The 16,670-nt window shown below is 34.8% G+C and overlaps 1 protein-coding gene across 2 annotated transcripts in view; it reads right to left on the bottom strand.

Annotated features, from left to right (window-relative positions):
* Positions 1–301: 301 nt before the first annotated feature.
* The window catches only part of LOC145990044 (malectin-B), a 32,568-nt gene continuing 16,199 nt past the window's right edge, over positions 302–16,670 (bottom strand). Inside the window, exons 4-5 of one of the 2 annotated variants that reach the window (XM_083125678.1) lie at positions 13,930–14,139; positions 302–3,966 (exon numbers count right to left, since the gene is read on the bottom strand). In XM_083125678.1, the coding sequence (XP_082981804.1) occupies positions 13,934–14,139 (206 nt within the window). In that variant the 3' untranslated portion in view covers positions 302–3,966; positions 13,930–13,933. Of the gene's footprint in view, positions 3,967–12,713; positions 14,140–16,670 lie in introns of those variants that run through there. The other variant, XM_083125677.1, reaches the window with a different exon arrangement.

Raw genomic sequence — 16,670 nt, 5'->3', positions numbered from 1 at the left:
ATATTTATGAACAATATTACCTTTCTGACTTTTTAATATTATGTTGTACATGTATTGATTATGCTGTGTAACAATTTTTATTGTGGTAAAACCTGGGATTCCCTATCAAACAATTACCCGAAGTGGAGTGTCTATTTCATCACAACATATTACTTTCTGTAAAGATTTTTCTACTTTCTGAGTAGGTAAGAATGGTAACACAGTCATTTTCTGTTAGGACTGTCCTTCTTCTCTTTAACAATACCTAAATCATTAAAATACTCCACATAGTTTCCAAGATATGACATATTTTGTGTCACATGGTGCATTCGTACATCCACACAATTTCTGAAAATCTTCAAATTTTAAATATCTGTAACTTTCAACATATTTGTTGGACAAGTCTAATATTACATATTGAACCAAGTATCTATCAGTGTGTGTGTGTGTGTGCATATATATATATATATATATACACATGGATGCAAATCCATGACTATGAAGCAACATGCTCTGGGTGATTTCGCAAGATCCCACTAGAGAGCGGACAGTGGCAGCATGCCTATGGAGAGTTACAGGGGACTCAAACCCTTCTTTGGCCCAGCTTCTCCCACTCCAAAACCAAGCACAGACACACGTAAATGTGGGAAAGTAAAGCAGTGCTTGCTAAAATTAAAAAGTGTGTAGCTTGGCACTGTCACGAAAATTCAGGTGTACCGCTGATAGCAGAGGTGGTATCAAAATTGTGACTGCATTCAATAATGAAGAGATAAATTAGACCCAAGTTGATAGTCGAAAGTACCGAATTTGTAAATTCAATACAAGAAAAATAATATTTTGTATAAATTCCAGTATTTCAAGATGTTGAATAAAGTACAAAAATTACATACCATTACCGGATACAAATTTTGATATTGAGCATCAATAGTTACGATGTTTAAATTAAAACAATATGCTACATTTAATGTTTTCCCATGTTTGAAGCACATGAATAAAATTATGGACAATCTTTGTAATACTAACAAAAAAAACAGTGTATGTTAATTTTTCTGTAGTCCTTCATAAAATTACTCTGTACAAGAATGTGCATAATGAATAAATAATTCCAATTAAAAAAAGTAAAAACCGACAGTAGGAACATACATAAAAGTGCCTTGTCTGTGAAGTACATTTTAAAATGTCTTTTAAATACACATTTTGGGCAGTGACACAACATAATTTTAAAGATTTTTATGATGGTGGTTTAAATTCAGTCAATATTAGGCCAATATCACTTTTACCTTGTCACTACAAGGTGAAGCTTTTACAAATAACCGCGTAATCACAGGAATAAATGTAACGAAATATTGAAAATATTTTGCGGTTATATTCAGTGGAGTGAGATGTTACGGTGTCTGATTCTCCCATTTACGCTATAAAAACAGGGACCAAAGAAATTTAAAAGTGAAAAACTCAGCACATTTTTTGGGTAGGAAAAGGGGAGGGGTCCTTATAACAAAAAAGCAGAAAGAAGAAAGTGTTGTGAATATAACTGTCAGGAAACAACACAGTAAAAAAACAACATAACACAATGCCATATGCACAAGAACTACAGTACGCCAAACAAATTATAAGCACAATGTGATGCCTAAGTTCAGTCAAGAACTTACAATAATGCATGGTAGTAGAATGCCCATACATAAAATTTTCACATAATCTTATAATAATGTTAATGAAGCATCAATTAAGTTACTGTAAGTGCAAATGTCAATTTTTCACTATTGAAGTGCAAATGGTGGATCTTATAAACTTAAAAAAGGACACATTGCTACTCATGCATAGACATTTTCTTTCAAGTAATATTTTTTTGTGTAGTCTTCATAACAATCGAAGTCCACACCTATACATACATCATAAGTTCTTGAGTGCATCATTTTTAGAAGTTCATAACATGCATTACGTATTCTTCACAAGAATTTACAGTATGTGTAATGTATTCTCCAGCAAACAACATTATCATATACAGTAATTCCTTTACTCATAATGCCACCATCATTTTTTATTATAACTTAATATTTTCAAGTGAATATCACGTTGTTTTCTCCATAATTGGATTAAAATATAATAACAAATTAACCGGGATGATTATACACTGTGTCTTCATAACTAACAAGGTAAAAATGACTGAAAACTAATTGTGGTTATTCATCAATGACTTCTAGGATGATACTCAATATCTAACTTTATACTCTGCAATGCAATTGTTAAATATTGTACACTCCCAACCATTACATTATTGCACAACTGATTTTAGTGTGGCAATTTTCTTCCACATCACTGCCACAAGAACTATATACAGTACAAACAGAATTCTCATGTAGTTTGGAGAAAATTGCCGATGTTATGAAATCACACTCTAACTATAACTTATATATTTTGTAACAAAGATGCAAGATAAAAAAAAAAACGATAAACAATTGAGTGATACATGAATCAATATTAATTTTTCAAATTACGGTGTACATTTCAGAAACTTCAGTGTGCTTTACGCATCTCTACCATCTGCAATTTACTCCTGACTACAATGTGATACAAGTGTAACAAAACAACCCAATTCCACCTGAAGTATACACTTTTCATGTATCCATAACCCACATAATACTCCTATGGAATAAAATACTCAAATCTTCATCGTATAATACTATAATACATAGATATATAAAAATCTTTATAAATATACATGTGGATGGATTTTGCATGACTAGGTGAAGTTTGGCAACTTTTTTTCACGTTTTCCCAAGTCAATAAATAATTTTAATAGTATCCATGCTAACATATATAGTTTTTGTTTGTTGTCCTGCTGTTAAAAGGAAATTATGCTCAAATACCAAACAACAACATAAGCTTATGCCTAGTACCATGATAAATTCAATTATTACATAAATACTTGTGATAAATTCAATTATTTATTACATAAATACTTATAAAAGGCACACAAATCCAAGTTTGTGATTCTCACTGGGGAGGGAGGAGGGGATGAATACTATATATGTTTCTGAAATAGAGTAAAAACAATAAAATAAACGGTGAGCAAGCTCTCACCATGATTGGATTATTTTAAAATAATTATCATCAAGAAATATAACAATTTTTTTTCAAATAAAGAAATAGGAAGGCAAGAAAATCAAGATTTTGAATGCAAAAGGCATTTTATCTGAAAACTTTACATCGTCTGTTTTGCTGTCTGGAATTATGCGCAAGTTTCAGAATATCAAGACTACAGCGTGTGTCAATAAGTAAACTCAAAATATCATCCTTCATACACAAATATACAATAATTCTGTGTGTCTTTACTTTATTTGCCTATTGATTTTGGTGACATGCTGTCATCACTCACAGATTGATTTTTGACTATTGTCAATCAAGTCACTTTTCTGTTAAAAATCAAATATGCACATCCTTACGTATAGGCTGATGGAACATAATTTTTAATCCCCCGAAGATGACTGACATGGTTGAAATATAAGGTTAAGTAATCTTCCGCCCATTGCATGGTGCCATGACAGTACGTAGGAGATGTGGAGGTGGGGTTCTACACATGCTTGACCATAGTGGAGGTGAAGTGATCAGCACCATGCTCTGGCCACTTTTACTTCTTATAAGTATTTATAAAATAAGTATCTTATGACATCTTGATGAAATAAGGAAGGTCACAATTTAAATTTCATACACGTACACTCATGAACAGATAACTTTTCCGGTGGATACTTCGATGACATTTGAAGTGATCAAACCATTATCATTGAACAAATCCGATCCATTTTCAAATCATGTGGTGATTCAGTTCAAATACTGTACAGAGAAGTAATGTAATGGGTGCCACAGCAGTTATTCGTGTGCAGCTCTGTGTATACATGTATTAATAATAACAACAACATTCAGCAACTTATAATTCATACATTTCTAATGAACATCAATTTTGACAGTATTAAGGAACCTGAATGCCACCTGAAACATAAAATTTGTCATGATACTCTCTTGGAAAATATATATTACTCTATCAACCTATAATACAATTACAATTAATTAAAATAAAAGATCTCAACCTGAAGGCTTTTTAACCAACAGACGTTTTAAAAGAGAATAGTGCAAATAGAAAGGCTTGTAGTGAGAGTGGAAAAAGGAGTAACTTGCCTCTTTTAATACTTTGTGAAACATCTTGTTCATTTTATATTTACTAAATTGAGTGATACCTAAAGTATACAACAAAGATGAGTGTTCACATACCCATGGTTTTTCACTGATAGAAGTGATAACAGACTTTCTTGATTTGACCAGTAATTCTTTAAATATTTGCATTTCTGGAACATTGCAACAAAGGATCTGGCAACTATGTTTCAGACAGCTTCTCCAACACTGTTAAAAAAAGCACTGAAAAATTATTTCTGCTGTTGCGTTTTGCTTACATGAGGACAAACACTACTAACAAACTTTATTTAGTACCCATCAAATCCTTTTCATGTCTGTGATACAGAAAAAGTATGCTGGTGTCAGAGAGAAACTAAATTAAGAGAGATTCATGTGCAGTGTCCATAAATTGGTATATAAAAAAAAAAAAATCTTAAAAAATGCATAAGGTAAGCAGCGGCTAACCAGGGCAGGCAGGTGAATGTCATACAATCGTGTTGCCCAGCTTTTCTAAAGCATGATGTCAAAATATAAGTCTGACTGTTGAACATGACTCTAAACCTTAAAAATCTTATAATAGCTTTGGATGGAAGCATTTCCCGTAATATTCCGGTTAGCATTTGCGATTGCAAAGTGAAGTGTATAGAGAACGTTAGATAACAAGGCCTGTATGGGTTTGGATGACTCGCAGATGACTGTTGCCCCTGAATAATTTCAGCACGTTCATTCTAAAAATGATATCCATTTTTACCCATCACGTGTAGTTTTTTTTTTCAGAAAATAGCAATATATTAACTGCCTTAATTTCACAACAAAATGTGTACTTCCATGATTTCCTCAATAGATGGCTCTGTTTAGATGACGACAAAATATTGGCGCTCTACAATACAAATCCTCCAATTTCGAACAAGAAATGCACATAGAATAGTAAGCATTTAATCCACCTTCACAAGACACATTTATATGAAAATTGTAAACTTTCATTACGGAAATTCAATTTTCGAAACCCCTCAAAAATTTCCTTCACAAAATGTCTAAAACTCAATGTTATAATGTGTGTTGATTGAACTTGATATCTCTGATAACTTCTTTAACGAAAAATCATAATCTAGGGAAAAATCCTGATGTGATGGGAAGAAATGTGTGTCATGTGCATGAACAGCAATCAAAATACTTCCAGAATGACCTATTGGTTTGGAAGCAACCTAAATTTTGCTTGCTTAGATTTATTTTATTGCATTCTGTAATATACGTAATGGAATGGCGAATATGATAATTTTGATTGTAAAATTGTGAAAAATCCTGACGTGATGGGAAAAAATGGATGTCATTTCCGTGATCAGCATTCAAAATACTTTCGGAATCACCTATTGATTTCAAATCATCAGATTTTTTAAAAAAAATGCAGGGTGATGTAATATATACAGCAAGAAAGATGTACAAGATTAGCCAATGACTGGCATTTACAATTCATAGAACTAATTTATTGTTCCATACGTGTACTGAATACATTACAGAGTATGTACTTAAGCCACGGCATTGGTTTGTGCTTAATACCCTTTTATAGGAAACGTTATTTCTCTCGGTTGACGAGATTTCGGCTTTTAAAAATGTGAAGCGATACATTGTTTACATCTCACTCGGTCGCCATTACATCTGCACTCGTGACCTAGAGGTTGCTTTTGATTGGTTATACAGAAATAGGACTGTTTCTATCCTTGAGAAATGTCATAAGATTTTTTTTCACTTTACACGTTACAGGTCAGACATCCTAACCAACCACAATCAACCCATTAGCCAAGCAACCCAGCCACAATCAACCCCCAGCGGCCAATATAAATGGTTTGCCTTCCCCTACCATCCCACTACTTCCAACTGCATATCCAAAGCCCTTCTCCCAAATGGCATCAAAGTAGCGCACAAACCAAATTCCAAAATAGCTGATAAACTGAACAAACACAAACGGTACTTCCTCTCCCCCCCCCCCCTTGACAACCCAGGTGTATACGATGCAGAGTGTGAATGCAAGGCTCATTACATCGGCAGGTCCATCAGATCTGTCAATGAAAAAATCCAACAGCACCTAGCAGATGCGAAAAAAGCCCAACCCACTACTGGTCTTGCTAAACATATCAAATACAATAGCCATAAAATTCAAAAGGTTCAAGTCCAACACACTGCCCACACACTCGTAGACACAAAAATCAAGGAAACTCGTGCCATAATGCACTTCTCGCACGAGCTAAACATCGATAGCAGGCAAATGCACCACACTTGGATTCCCCTACTACGACAGTATCGCCCGGAAATAGCAGACGACACAAACCAGATGCACAGTTAACAACAGCGCACCGAGCAGCAGCCAGAGAACTACAAACAAAAGACGCACGCCAAGCAACAGTACAGCAAGTTCCAACGAGGATGGTGGCAGTGGCCACTGAAAATAATCAAAGAAAAAACAGCTTTGCGGATAAAGTGAGTACTAGTTTCTCCGTATTTATTAGTATAAATTAGGAAAAAAATGCTTTCGTCTAAAGTAGTATCCTTAGGTGTTCTGCTGAATTCGGAAATTTATGTAAGTTTCTTGGTTGAAACGGAATATTTCAGTCTCTAGTCACAACTGGACAAATATTTTATGCTGTGTGGAACATGTACAGTGAGAGCAAATACCAAAGCATGCTAAGATGTAACACAAACCCATTGCATAGCAGTGTTAAACAAAAGATAAATTGAACAATATATTTTATAATTGGGTGTCTTGGACATGCCGAGTAACTGCAGAACAACTCAGTGATTTGCTTCTTCGAACAGCACAACCAGTACTGAAGGTTCAGCAAGTGGTTGTTTTGGAAACATTCATGCTATAGTGAACCAGTTCAGTATGATGGCAGACAAGAATGGCATGGATAATGCAATTGCTAGAGCCACATTGAATAAAATATCAAGATTTCGGAATCAAATGGTACATAAAATGACACTTCAGTGTTAAAATGGTGAATAAAAACATAAATTTGATTTAAAAACTACACTAAATTACATTTAATTAAAATTTCACTTCTAATAGCCCATTTTTTATGTAGTAATCAGAGTATTAAATTTATTCCTGTGTAGAGGAGTCAATTTTTGCTTTTCAAATATTCACAACAGAATTAACCAAGTTTCCGTGATTTCCAACACTTAGGATAATTCAGACCTCAAAAGGTGTTATGTTGGTAAATAAACCCTAAATTTCGCATCATTTCATGACAAAACATTCCAGCAAAATGCACCTCACACCTTTCAAGAACACGAAAAATTAACATTACAATCTGTTATTTCACATTTTCGTCAAAAACTACATATGCATGACCCTAGCAATTGCATATATTCAACAAGAAAATGCACTCAACCATAGCTAATATTTAATAGAGTGGATTCATAGGCAACAGAGACAGCTACAGAATGGAAAGTGGCTAGTGTATAGTTTTTTTCAATCTTGTTTGAAAAATTCACTGGAAACTAGCCGTTTATTTTACATGCATTAAACAAATTTAATTTATTTGTTAACCCATCCGCATACTTAGTCCTCGAATCGACTGCCTTTCTGGATGTTCGCTTGGCATACCTAGTCGTCGAATCGACAGGTTCCCGATTTTCATGACGTAGTTTCTTTTCCTGCCAATGGATGGCAGAGGTTGTATGATCTTTCGAATCTATGATATGTATGTTTGTTCTGCTAAGTTTTTCATACCATTTCAAGAGTGTTTTGTTCAGAAATTTCTCATGTAAACAAACCTTCATTTGTTACGTCTCGCAAACATGTCTCGTAAGAATGTTGTAGAAGATTCTGCTATTGAAAAGTTTCTTTTTGATAGCGATCAAGAGGAAAATGTGGAGATGAACACAGCGATTCATTTTGTGTTAGTGACAGTAAGGAAGAGGTGGCTGTGGCAGGAAAAAAAAACAAAAGGTTGAGGAATGGAAATGGACAGATGTGTGTGATCAAAACTATTAGGTGAGTTTCTATTTATTTTTCAAGTAAACTGCATATGTTCATACTTATTACTGTACTTTCACTTCAATATATAAAATTTGCACATAAATTGCTTGCTTTTAACAATATTTGACATCTTGTCTTGCTGTGCAACCATCATGGCCAAAATTAAATGGTAATTCATAGCAAAATATTTGGCATTTAAATGGTATGTGGATGGGTTAACTGTAAGTTCTGAAAGGTATACTTCTTACTGCTAGATGTAATGCAGGTGTATTCTACATGCTTGTGCTTTATCCATGACAATAAAAGGCCATGCACACACTACAATCTGACAATACTGAATTCAGTGCTCCTAAAGTATTAATAGTATAATACTATTCACTATAAAAATCCAGCCATGAGAGCTTCTTTAGCATGCAATATTAATTGGGAATTACACCTTTATTGTATTATCCATTGTATTGGGCTTTTACACCTACCAATTCTAACACTACTCCCTTCGTCTTCAGGTGAACAATTTTTTTTTATATACGTGGTGGTGATCGAGCTTATAACAGACCTGTGATTTTATTACAAATCCAGTGTGCTAACCAACTACTCCAAAAGTATAGTTTAAAGCACTAGACAATGGTTAACAACACTGCATGCTAATAAAGAACCACTGTCTCGAACATTCAGAGAATGAAAGCTTCTTTGCAAAATTTCGCATACCTGTGACCTCCATTTGTTGACCAGACGAAACAAATTCACCGAGCCAAAGTGTTTGATGAAATTGATGAATGTATGAATTGAACTGTTCTGGAGCAACTCTGTTGAAGCACCCACATTTTTTTTTAAAAAAAATAATAAATGTAATAGGAAATGCATGTCATAATAATAGACATGGTTTTGTTAACTGTAAAAAACTGAAAATTTTATTAAAGTTAATATAAAAATTGGCACTTGTATGTAATGGGTTAAGGTAACCAAACAAAGATCTGAGAAATTACAAACGAAATCATATGACATTGGACTGGATGCACTTTGAAGAAACTGAGAAATGTGTAGATTTTGCAGCAGAAAAACAAAGCTAAAACAAACTTTCAGAAGATCAACCAATTCCAAAATTGAATCTCTCCCATACTGTTTATTTCACCAAATAAGTGACCAAATATTTGATGAACTTTCAACACCTTCAAATATCACACGCAGCTCAGTTCAAAGTGATTGAATCTGTGCATGTGGAAGGAATGAGAAGTTGGTAGAAAAACACTAAACATTTATTATTTACGTTAAATTTCGTATTTTCGCGTTGCACAATTGGATGGTTATTTTCAATTAAATTCGAAGGCTCACAGCCTTCGTTCACTATGGGTACGGTGCCTGGAGCGGATATTGTAGCGCATCACATCTTTGTTAGTTCCCGGGCAGTGGTAGTCTCATTTTCTCCCGTTTGGCGGTGCTGGTGCATGTAACGCGATGTCTGCTTGCTGGGCTTGTATCTTCCTGATATTACGCTCGTAATCCCGCATTTCCTTACGTATGAAAGGTGTTGAATTCATGATGGTTGCGGTAAACACTGTTTAAGAATAACTTACTTAAATTTTGTACGTTTCGAAACATTTACATTACAAAATCATAACAGATGGATTCATACTTGTACAGGGTGTCTACAAATGACTGAAGCGGTTTCACGATGTTACTGTACGTGCATTATTGAACATATTGTGACGTAACTTTACAGTTTTGTAGAGAAACTCAACAAGTTTTGTGACACATTACAAGTTTTCGATAATTCAGACTTAGTCTCAGCAATCTGAATGCTTCATTTTTTTTTGTTCTTTTTCAGTTTTTAAAAGTAATTTGAATTATCTATTCTCTCTTGTCATTATTCTTGTGCAGGAGGATAAATCTGATGATAAAATACCTATGGTGAGACAAATAGTACAATTTGCATATCCAGGGTATGTTAAAACATAATATAACCAACGTGGATTCAAAAACATACAAAGAAATCGTCAAATTATAAATCCATTCACCCAAGTAGTGTTCTTCAGTTTGACATCAGCAAATCAATCCAGTGTACAGACAGATGCAAACAAAAACAACATGAAAAATATAATAAACAGACAAGCAATGTGTCGCTATACTGTATTGGTAACAAACAATGAATATTATAAGCTTAACAAAACAAAAGTTAACAACATACATATATATTTATATTAAACTTATATAATTTAGTTTTGCATAAAAAAATGAATATAAATTTTATTTCAGTGCACACAGACCAAATAAAGAATCCAAGTGCAACAAACTTGTGTAGTAATAAAATTACCACAAACATGTTGCATTGAAACACATAAGTGCTAACGTGGTACTAAATAACTCTGAGGAGCACATTGTATTCTGGGTCAAACTCATAATGCATAATGAAGTATAAAACCTATCATTCACACAAAAATTAAAGACAGGCATGTGGGTCTTCCTAAAAACACCTAAAAACAAAGACTATATTTCTTTTGTGGAAATGTCTCAGCCTGGTTTTGTCACGTCACATATTGCTGATACGCAGTAGCGTACGCAGGATTTCGTCAAGGAGGGGGTTATTTCTAAAACTTCAAACTCCAAATTCACATTACCTTTGATTTATTATACTTTAATTAAATAATAATAATCACAATTAATGAATAATACTTATAATTAATTAATTAGCTGAATTACTACTAATAATACTACTAATACCACTACTACTATTATGTAGTAGAGATCTACATAAATATAACACTTATGAAAACAATAGAAAGAAATTACTTTCTAATCATTCAATTTTTATCAAATCCTGGGAGCATTTTTTTTGTTTTTGTTTTTGTTTTTGTTTTTGTCTGGTCAACGAGGTGAGACATTTTAAGGGTGAAGAAAATCCATAAAACAAGAAAATATATTAAAATAAATTGAAATAATGAAAGTATGGAACTCATCCAAGGAGCTGCGGTGGTCTGGTCGGTAGAGCGTCTGACAACCACGCGGGAGATCCGGATTAGATTCCCGAAATTGGTTGAAATTTTTCCGGCTTCTTCCCCGCATAAATGTCCCCGATAATTCACATCTGGATTGTCTCGCTGTTCTTACCAACAAAACATTTTACAATAGTTAAGCTTCTTGTCATTTGAATAATTGTCTAGTCAACAAGGTGAGACATTTTAAAGAGAGACATTCAAACGTGCTGTGGTAAATAATACAATGGGAAGGCAGACTGGTGACTGTATTCTTGTCCGCCTAGCCTTTGTCTATACATTAGCCTCTAACAACGAACAAGAACTTTCTTTAGTTAATTCTCATTGTTCACACAAAAAAAATACATGTTCGTTGAACACTGGCGTACGTAGAGGCATGGCCGATGGTTAGAGGCACATACTTTTGGTAAATAAAAAAGCAAAATTTCAGTATAAAAACAGAGTCAATTTCGGGTTCAAAAGCTGTAAATAAAATGAAATTTCGCTGTTATAGCGGTGAAAAAGCGGTATATAAAATTACATTTTGGTTTTAAAAATGTGAAAATAATCCCAAATTTGATTTAAAAACTGCACTATTACACAAAATAAACACATCCCTTCTAATAGCATATTAAATCATTACCAGAATATTAAGTTTATTCATGTATAGAGGAGTCCATTTTTGTTTTTCAAATATTTACAGCAAAATTAATCAATTTTCCGTTAATTGCATAACACACAGGATACTTCAGACTTCAGAAAGTGTCGCGTCGGTATATAAACGGTAAATTTCGTGTTTAAGAGTCTATTTCGCATTTTGCAGTTCATTTCGCATCATTTCGTGACAAAACAGGGTAGGAAAATGTACCTCACACCTTTCAGAAACCTTAAAAATTAACATTGCAATGTGTTATTTCAAATTTCGTTTTCTTTTTGTCAAAAATGAAATATGATTGCCTCTACCGATGATGCTACAGCCCCTACCAAAATTTTGAGAAAATCAGAATTTTAAAATAAAAATCCGTTAATAACTTTAAAAAATCAAAATGTGTAAATACGAAACCTCTTATAAAGTGAGTCCCGATTACCATTTTTGTCTTTGAATACAATTTTAATAGACTGAAAAGCTCCAAAAATACGAAATATTTTATTATGCATCCTTTCCTCCAAAACAAAGCCATGTGTTATCCACATTTACTATTCCGGCCCCTCCCCCCCAAAAAAACTGCGTACGCCAGAGTATTGAACATTGTTGCAACTGAAATACAAAACATTTTATTTCTCTTTTAAATCATAGTTACCCTCATATTTCACTTTCAAGAACTTGTGCTTATTTTCAAGGCATCACTCTGAAAGACGCGTGTGCTTGGAATGCTGTGCTTTTCTCCATGCTACATGGAAATAATAATTCAAATTATTATTATTATTATTATTATTATTATTATTATTATTAGTGGTAGTAGTAGTAGTAGTAGATGTAGTAATAGTAATAGTATTATCTCAGATCTCTGACTGTGGTAAATTGGCCATTTAATTTTTTTTTCACAGCATTTTTCATAATATTTCACAAGCTCAAGGGGGGGGGTTTAAACCCCGTAACCCCCCCCCGCCACTGCTGATACGTATTTAACATTAAACAGTGTCTTTTATGCTGGTTAACAATATTTTTCAGTAACAAGTGCAATAGTCAAATGGTGATGGAAAAAGCTAAATTGTCAATTTAAAAAAGAAAAAAATCAATTAATATAACGCAATGCCTGCAAATGTATATCCTAAATGAACAGTGCATGCCATTGTCTATGTTTACAGCCACACCCCCGTCAGTACTATGCCACTGCATAAATACAGTGTCTATTTCATTCAACTCCCAAGTGCCAAAACTTTTTACAAAAAAAACTGTCTGAATAATCCTAATTTGAGTGTTTGTCTTATTATTATGAAAGTGCAATTCAACAAGCAAAGTACACAATAACAATTGGATTGAACAAAACATAATATCCAGTTATAAAGGGATATATGTATTTAACTACATAGGAAGGAACGAAATTAAAAAAAAAAACATCAATTGCATTTTCACAAACTTGACAGGAACAACACCATTAGACAACCTACAGAATTTCTGCGCACAAAGTTCTTCAAATTATTTTCAAAGTGCTTGGTCAACTTCAGTTACATAGTGGACATGAAGTAGGCAATACATACATTTCAGTGCAAAATATGCATTTAGATTGGTACTTTTCCACTCTAATTCTGTCTATGCAGTCCCTAAAGACCACTTTACGTACTTTTCACAGAAAAGACTTCTTGATAAAAACCACACATCCAGGTATGGCATCAACGAGCACTCAATACTTATCTGTTTAAATACCTAACGTTAAGACACTGGGAAGGATCACAACAATACTTTGAAATAATCTATGAAAAAGACATGTCGTCGGTGTCAGTGAGATTGAAGAATAAAAAATAACCATAAAACCAGAGGAAACCTAAAAGATTTAAAACAACAACAACAAAATTAAATCATTTTCACCACAACAAGTGCTACACTCTAAATCATCCGTTCGTGCCAATACCTTGGAATGATCTGAAATAACGAGCCGTTCCCAGCTCTGGATAGTGTTGAAGTCGCGATACTAAAACATTTTTATCACCTGAGATCGGGTAGATCAAACGATCTACCATTCAATTATTTTTTCTTCTTCCAGGAACAGCCTTGATTCAACTTTTACCCTTCCCCATCTTTTTCCCAAAGGTGCATCAAATCAGCATCTTAGGTCAAGACATGACAATAGCATCAAAATGTTTCTGTACAATTAATACATTTAGTAGAAATACCTCATCATAGTTTGCACAAACAGAAGAGCAATGGTATGAAGGCACCAATAGCAACGAAAACGGGAAGCATCATAGAACTATCATCTACAGCATACGGGTCCGGAGTTCTCGGTCCGCTAGGCCGTCTGGCTTTAGGATATTTTTTGTCCTCTTCCTCTTCCTGGAACTCATCTTCAGATGCTGTAGGCATGGGGGGCAGTTGTGGTGCATCTGAAATTTACAACAACATTATTTTATGAACCAAGACTTCAGTATAACACAAACTAAATATTAAATATGTTAAAAAGATATTGTCCTGCAGTCTTGGTCTCATGCGTTGGACTCTGGCTACAGGATGCACGGAGGTTCGAGTCTTCTGGAAGAAGCGTAACAACTTTTCTCCTGAGATTTCAGCCAGTGTATGGGACCGGTGGCCATCCACTGTGAGGAAAGTAGTGAGCTACGAATGAGCAGTGCATCATACTCCCACATAGAGGGGAGGGGCAGAGTGGAGCATTCTTCCTTATGGCCAGAGTTGATCCGTTGGAGGGGAGAGTGTGGTCGCTCTACATCTTCTCAAATTGGAGATTTATCTCTGTTGAAGGTCAATAAATACATAATCATTCAATTTGGAAGTTGAACACATACAGGTTACACTGGAAAAAATCTATGCCTGAAATATTATTTTTATGCATGGAACAGACACTCTCATAATTTTTGCAACAATATCACTAAATCAATTCTGATACTGTACCAATCCAATATAAAATGTGAAATATTTCACACAGCTGAATGTTTCACTTCCTTTAATTGATATAGGTCTTTTCCATAGAAAAAGCAGCATTATATGTTATATCATATATATATAGGAATAGGATCAGAAAAGGTGCCAAAAGGGCAGATAAACACTAATGATGAAGGAGACAGTAAACACTTACCACACGAAGAGAACCCAGATGCAAGACCTGCCCCATACTCATCACCTCCCCCACCCTCCTGATCCCCACAGCGGCAGGTGAGTTCACCCTTCACCCTAAGGGCACCTGCCACTCATCCAACCTAATTTACACCCTCATTTGCCAAATCTGCGGCAACTTCTACATAGGCGAAACCTCCACCCCCTTGAACCTAAGGATTAATAATCACCGTTCCTCCACCCAAAACTTCGATTTCACTGTTGCCATCCACACCAACAGCCATAACACCACCTTCAATAACTGCTTCCGTGTTGCCATCATCCATCTTTTACCCCCCCCCCCCCCTGCTCTGACACATCTTTCCGCAGGCGCTGGGAAAGGGCCTACATAACAGGCATGCACGCCACTATACCCCCCGGACTCAACCTAGCCAACCAGTAACCCTTTCCTCTCCTCCCCAAAATTACCCACCCACCTTACAGTAAACACTGGTGAAAGTACTTCTCGTCATCTATCAACTGTTTCTGGCAACACTGATCGTAGAGACGCTACGGTCAGTATTCTGTGCCTCTTCTCTTAGTAACGCCGATCTTTCTTCTTCAACTTGAAAATGCGACATAGATCGCGAAATATAGAATAATTTCTCTTCGTGTAGTAAGTGTTTACTGTCTCCTTCATCATCAGTATATATATATATATATATATCATTATATATTATATTAAGTGGACCTTCATCAATTTTATCTAATCTTCACTCACCCTTCATCGTCACAATTAGCTAAAAGAGGCAGAAAAGTGACAACTAAATAACAAAATTACAAGTACACATATACGAGGGTTATTTTTTAAGTAAGGTGTGTTTTGCAATAAAAATGAAGTAAATGTTTTTTAAAAAAAACAACATTTATTTTCTGAATTTACATACACTTCTCTATTTGCTACATAATTTTCTCGCCGGTTTAAAATTTATCGTAATGAACTACAAGTTTTTGGTTACCCTCCTCAGAACTCTGCCGCCTGTGAGATAGCCAGTTACTCACGTTCGTTTTCACTTTTTCATCAGTGTCTAAACGCTTGCCACCCAGGAAGGTCTTCTGATGGCGGAAGAGGTGGTAGGTGCTAGGTGCAAGGTCTGGACTGTATGCGGATGATGATCTGATCGAATATTTTGGCTGGGAGGTATTCGATCATCCACATACAGTCAAGACCTTGCACCTACCACCTCTTCTGCCATCAGAAGACCTTCCTGGGCGGCAAGCGTTTAGACACTGATGAAAGAGTGAAAACGAACGTAACTGGCTATCTCACAGGTGGCAGAGTTCTGAGGAGGGTAACCAAAAACTCTTACTTCATTACGATAAATGTTTAACCCGACAAGGAAATTATGTAGAAAAATAGAGAAGTGTATGTAAATTCAGAAAATACAGTAGAGCGTCGATTATCCGAAGTAATTGGGGGACATGGGTGTTCGGAAAACTGGTTTGTTCGGATAATCGAACTGTACATGTTTATTTGCCAAAAAGAAGTACTGTACAGTAAATTTATTCATAAAAACAGGCATCTCTTTAAGTATGTATTACAAAGTAACGTACAAAGGCAACTTTAGTAGGAATATATAGTATGTGGTACAGTTTATTAAACAAAAATATGTACATATTACATACGCATTTTGCATGAACAATACACACAGTACACAAAATTAACGTTTAAAAAAATCCTTTATTTTGGTCTGTCTAAGCAAGCCTACACGCTTACGAGCAGCTAAGTCACGTACTTTTTTCATTACAGATATCTGAAAGTGAGCGAGTACACAGTTTGGTTAAGCGGTCGTTCGGATAATCGACG

The sequence above is a fragment of the Lepisma saccharinum genome, chromosome 7 (genome assembly GCF_977018435.1).
Source record: "Lepisma saccharinum chromosome 7, izLepSacc3.1, whole genome shotgun sequence".
Classification (NCBI taxonomy): Eukaryota; Metazoa; Arthropoda; class Insecta; order Zygentoma; family Lepismatidae; genus Lepisma; species Lepisma saccharinum.
This window is presented reverse-complemented; position numbering and strand designations above follow the sequence as displayed.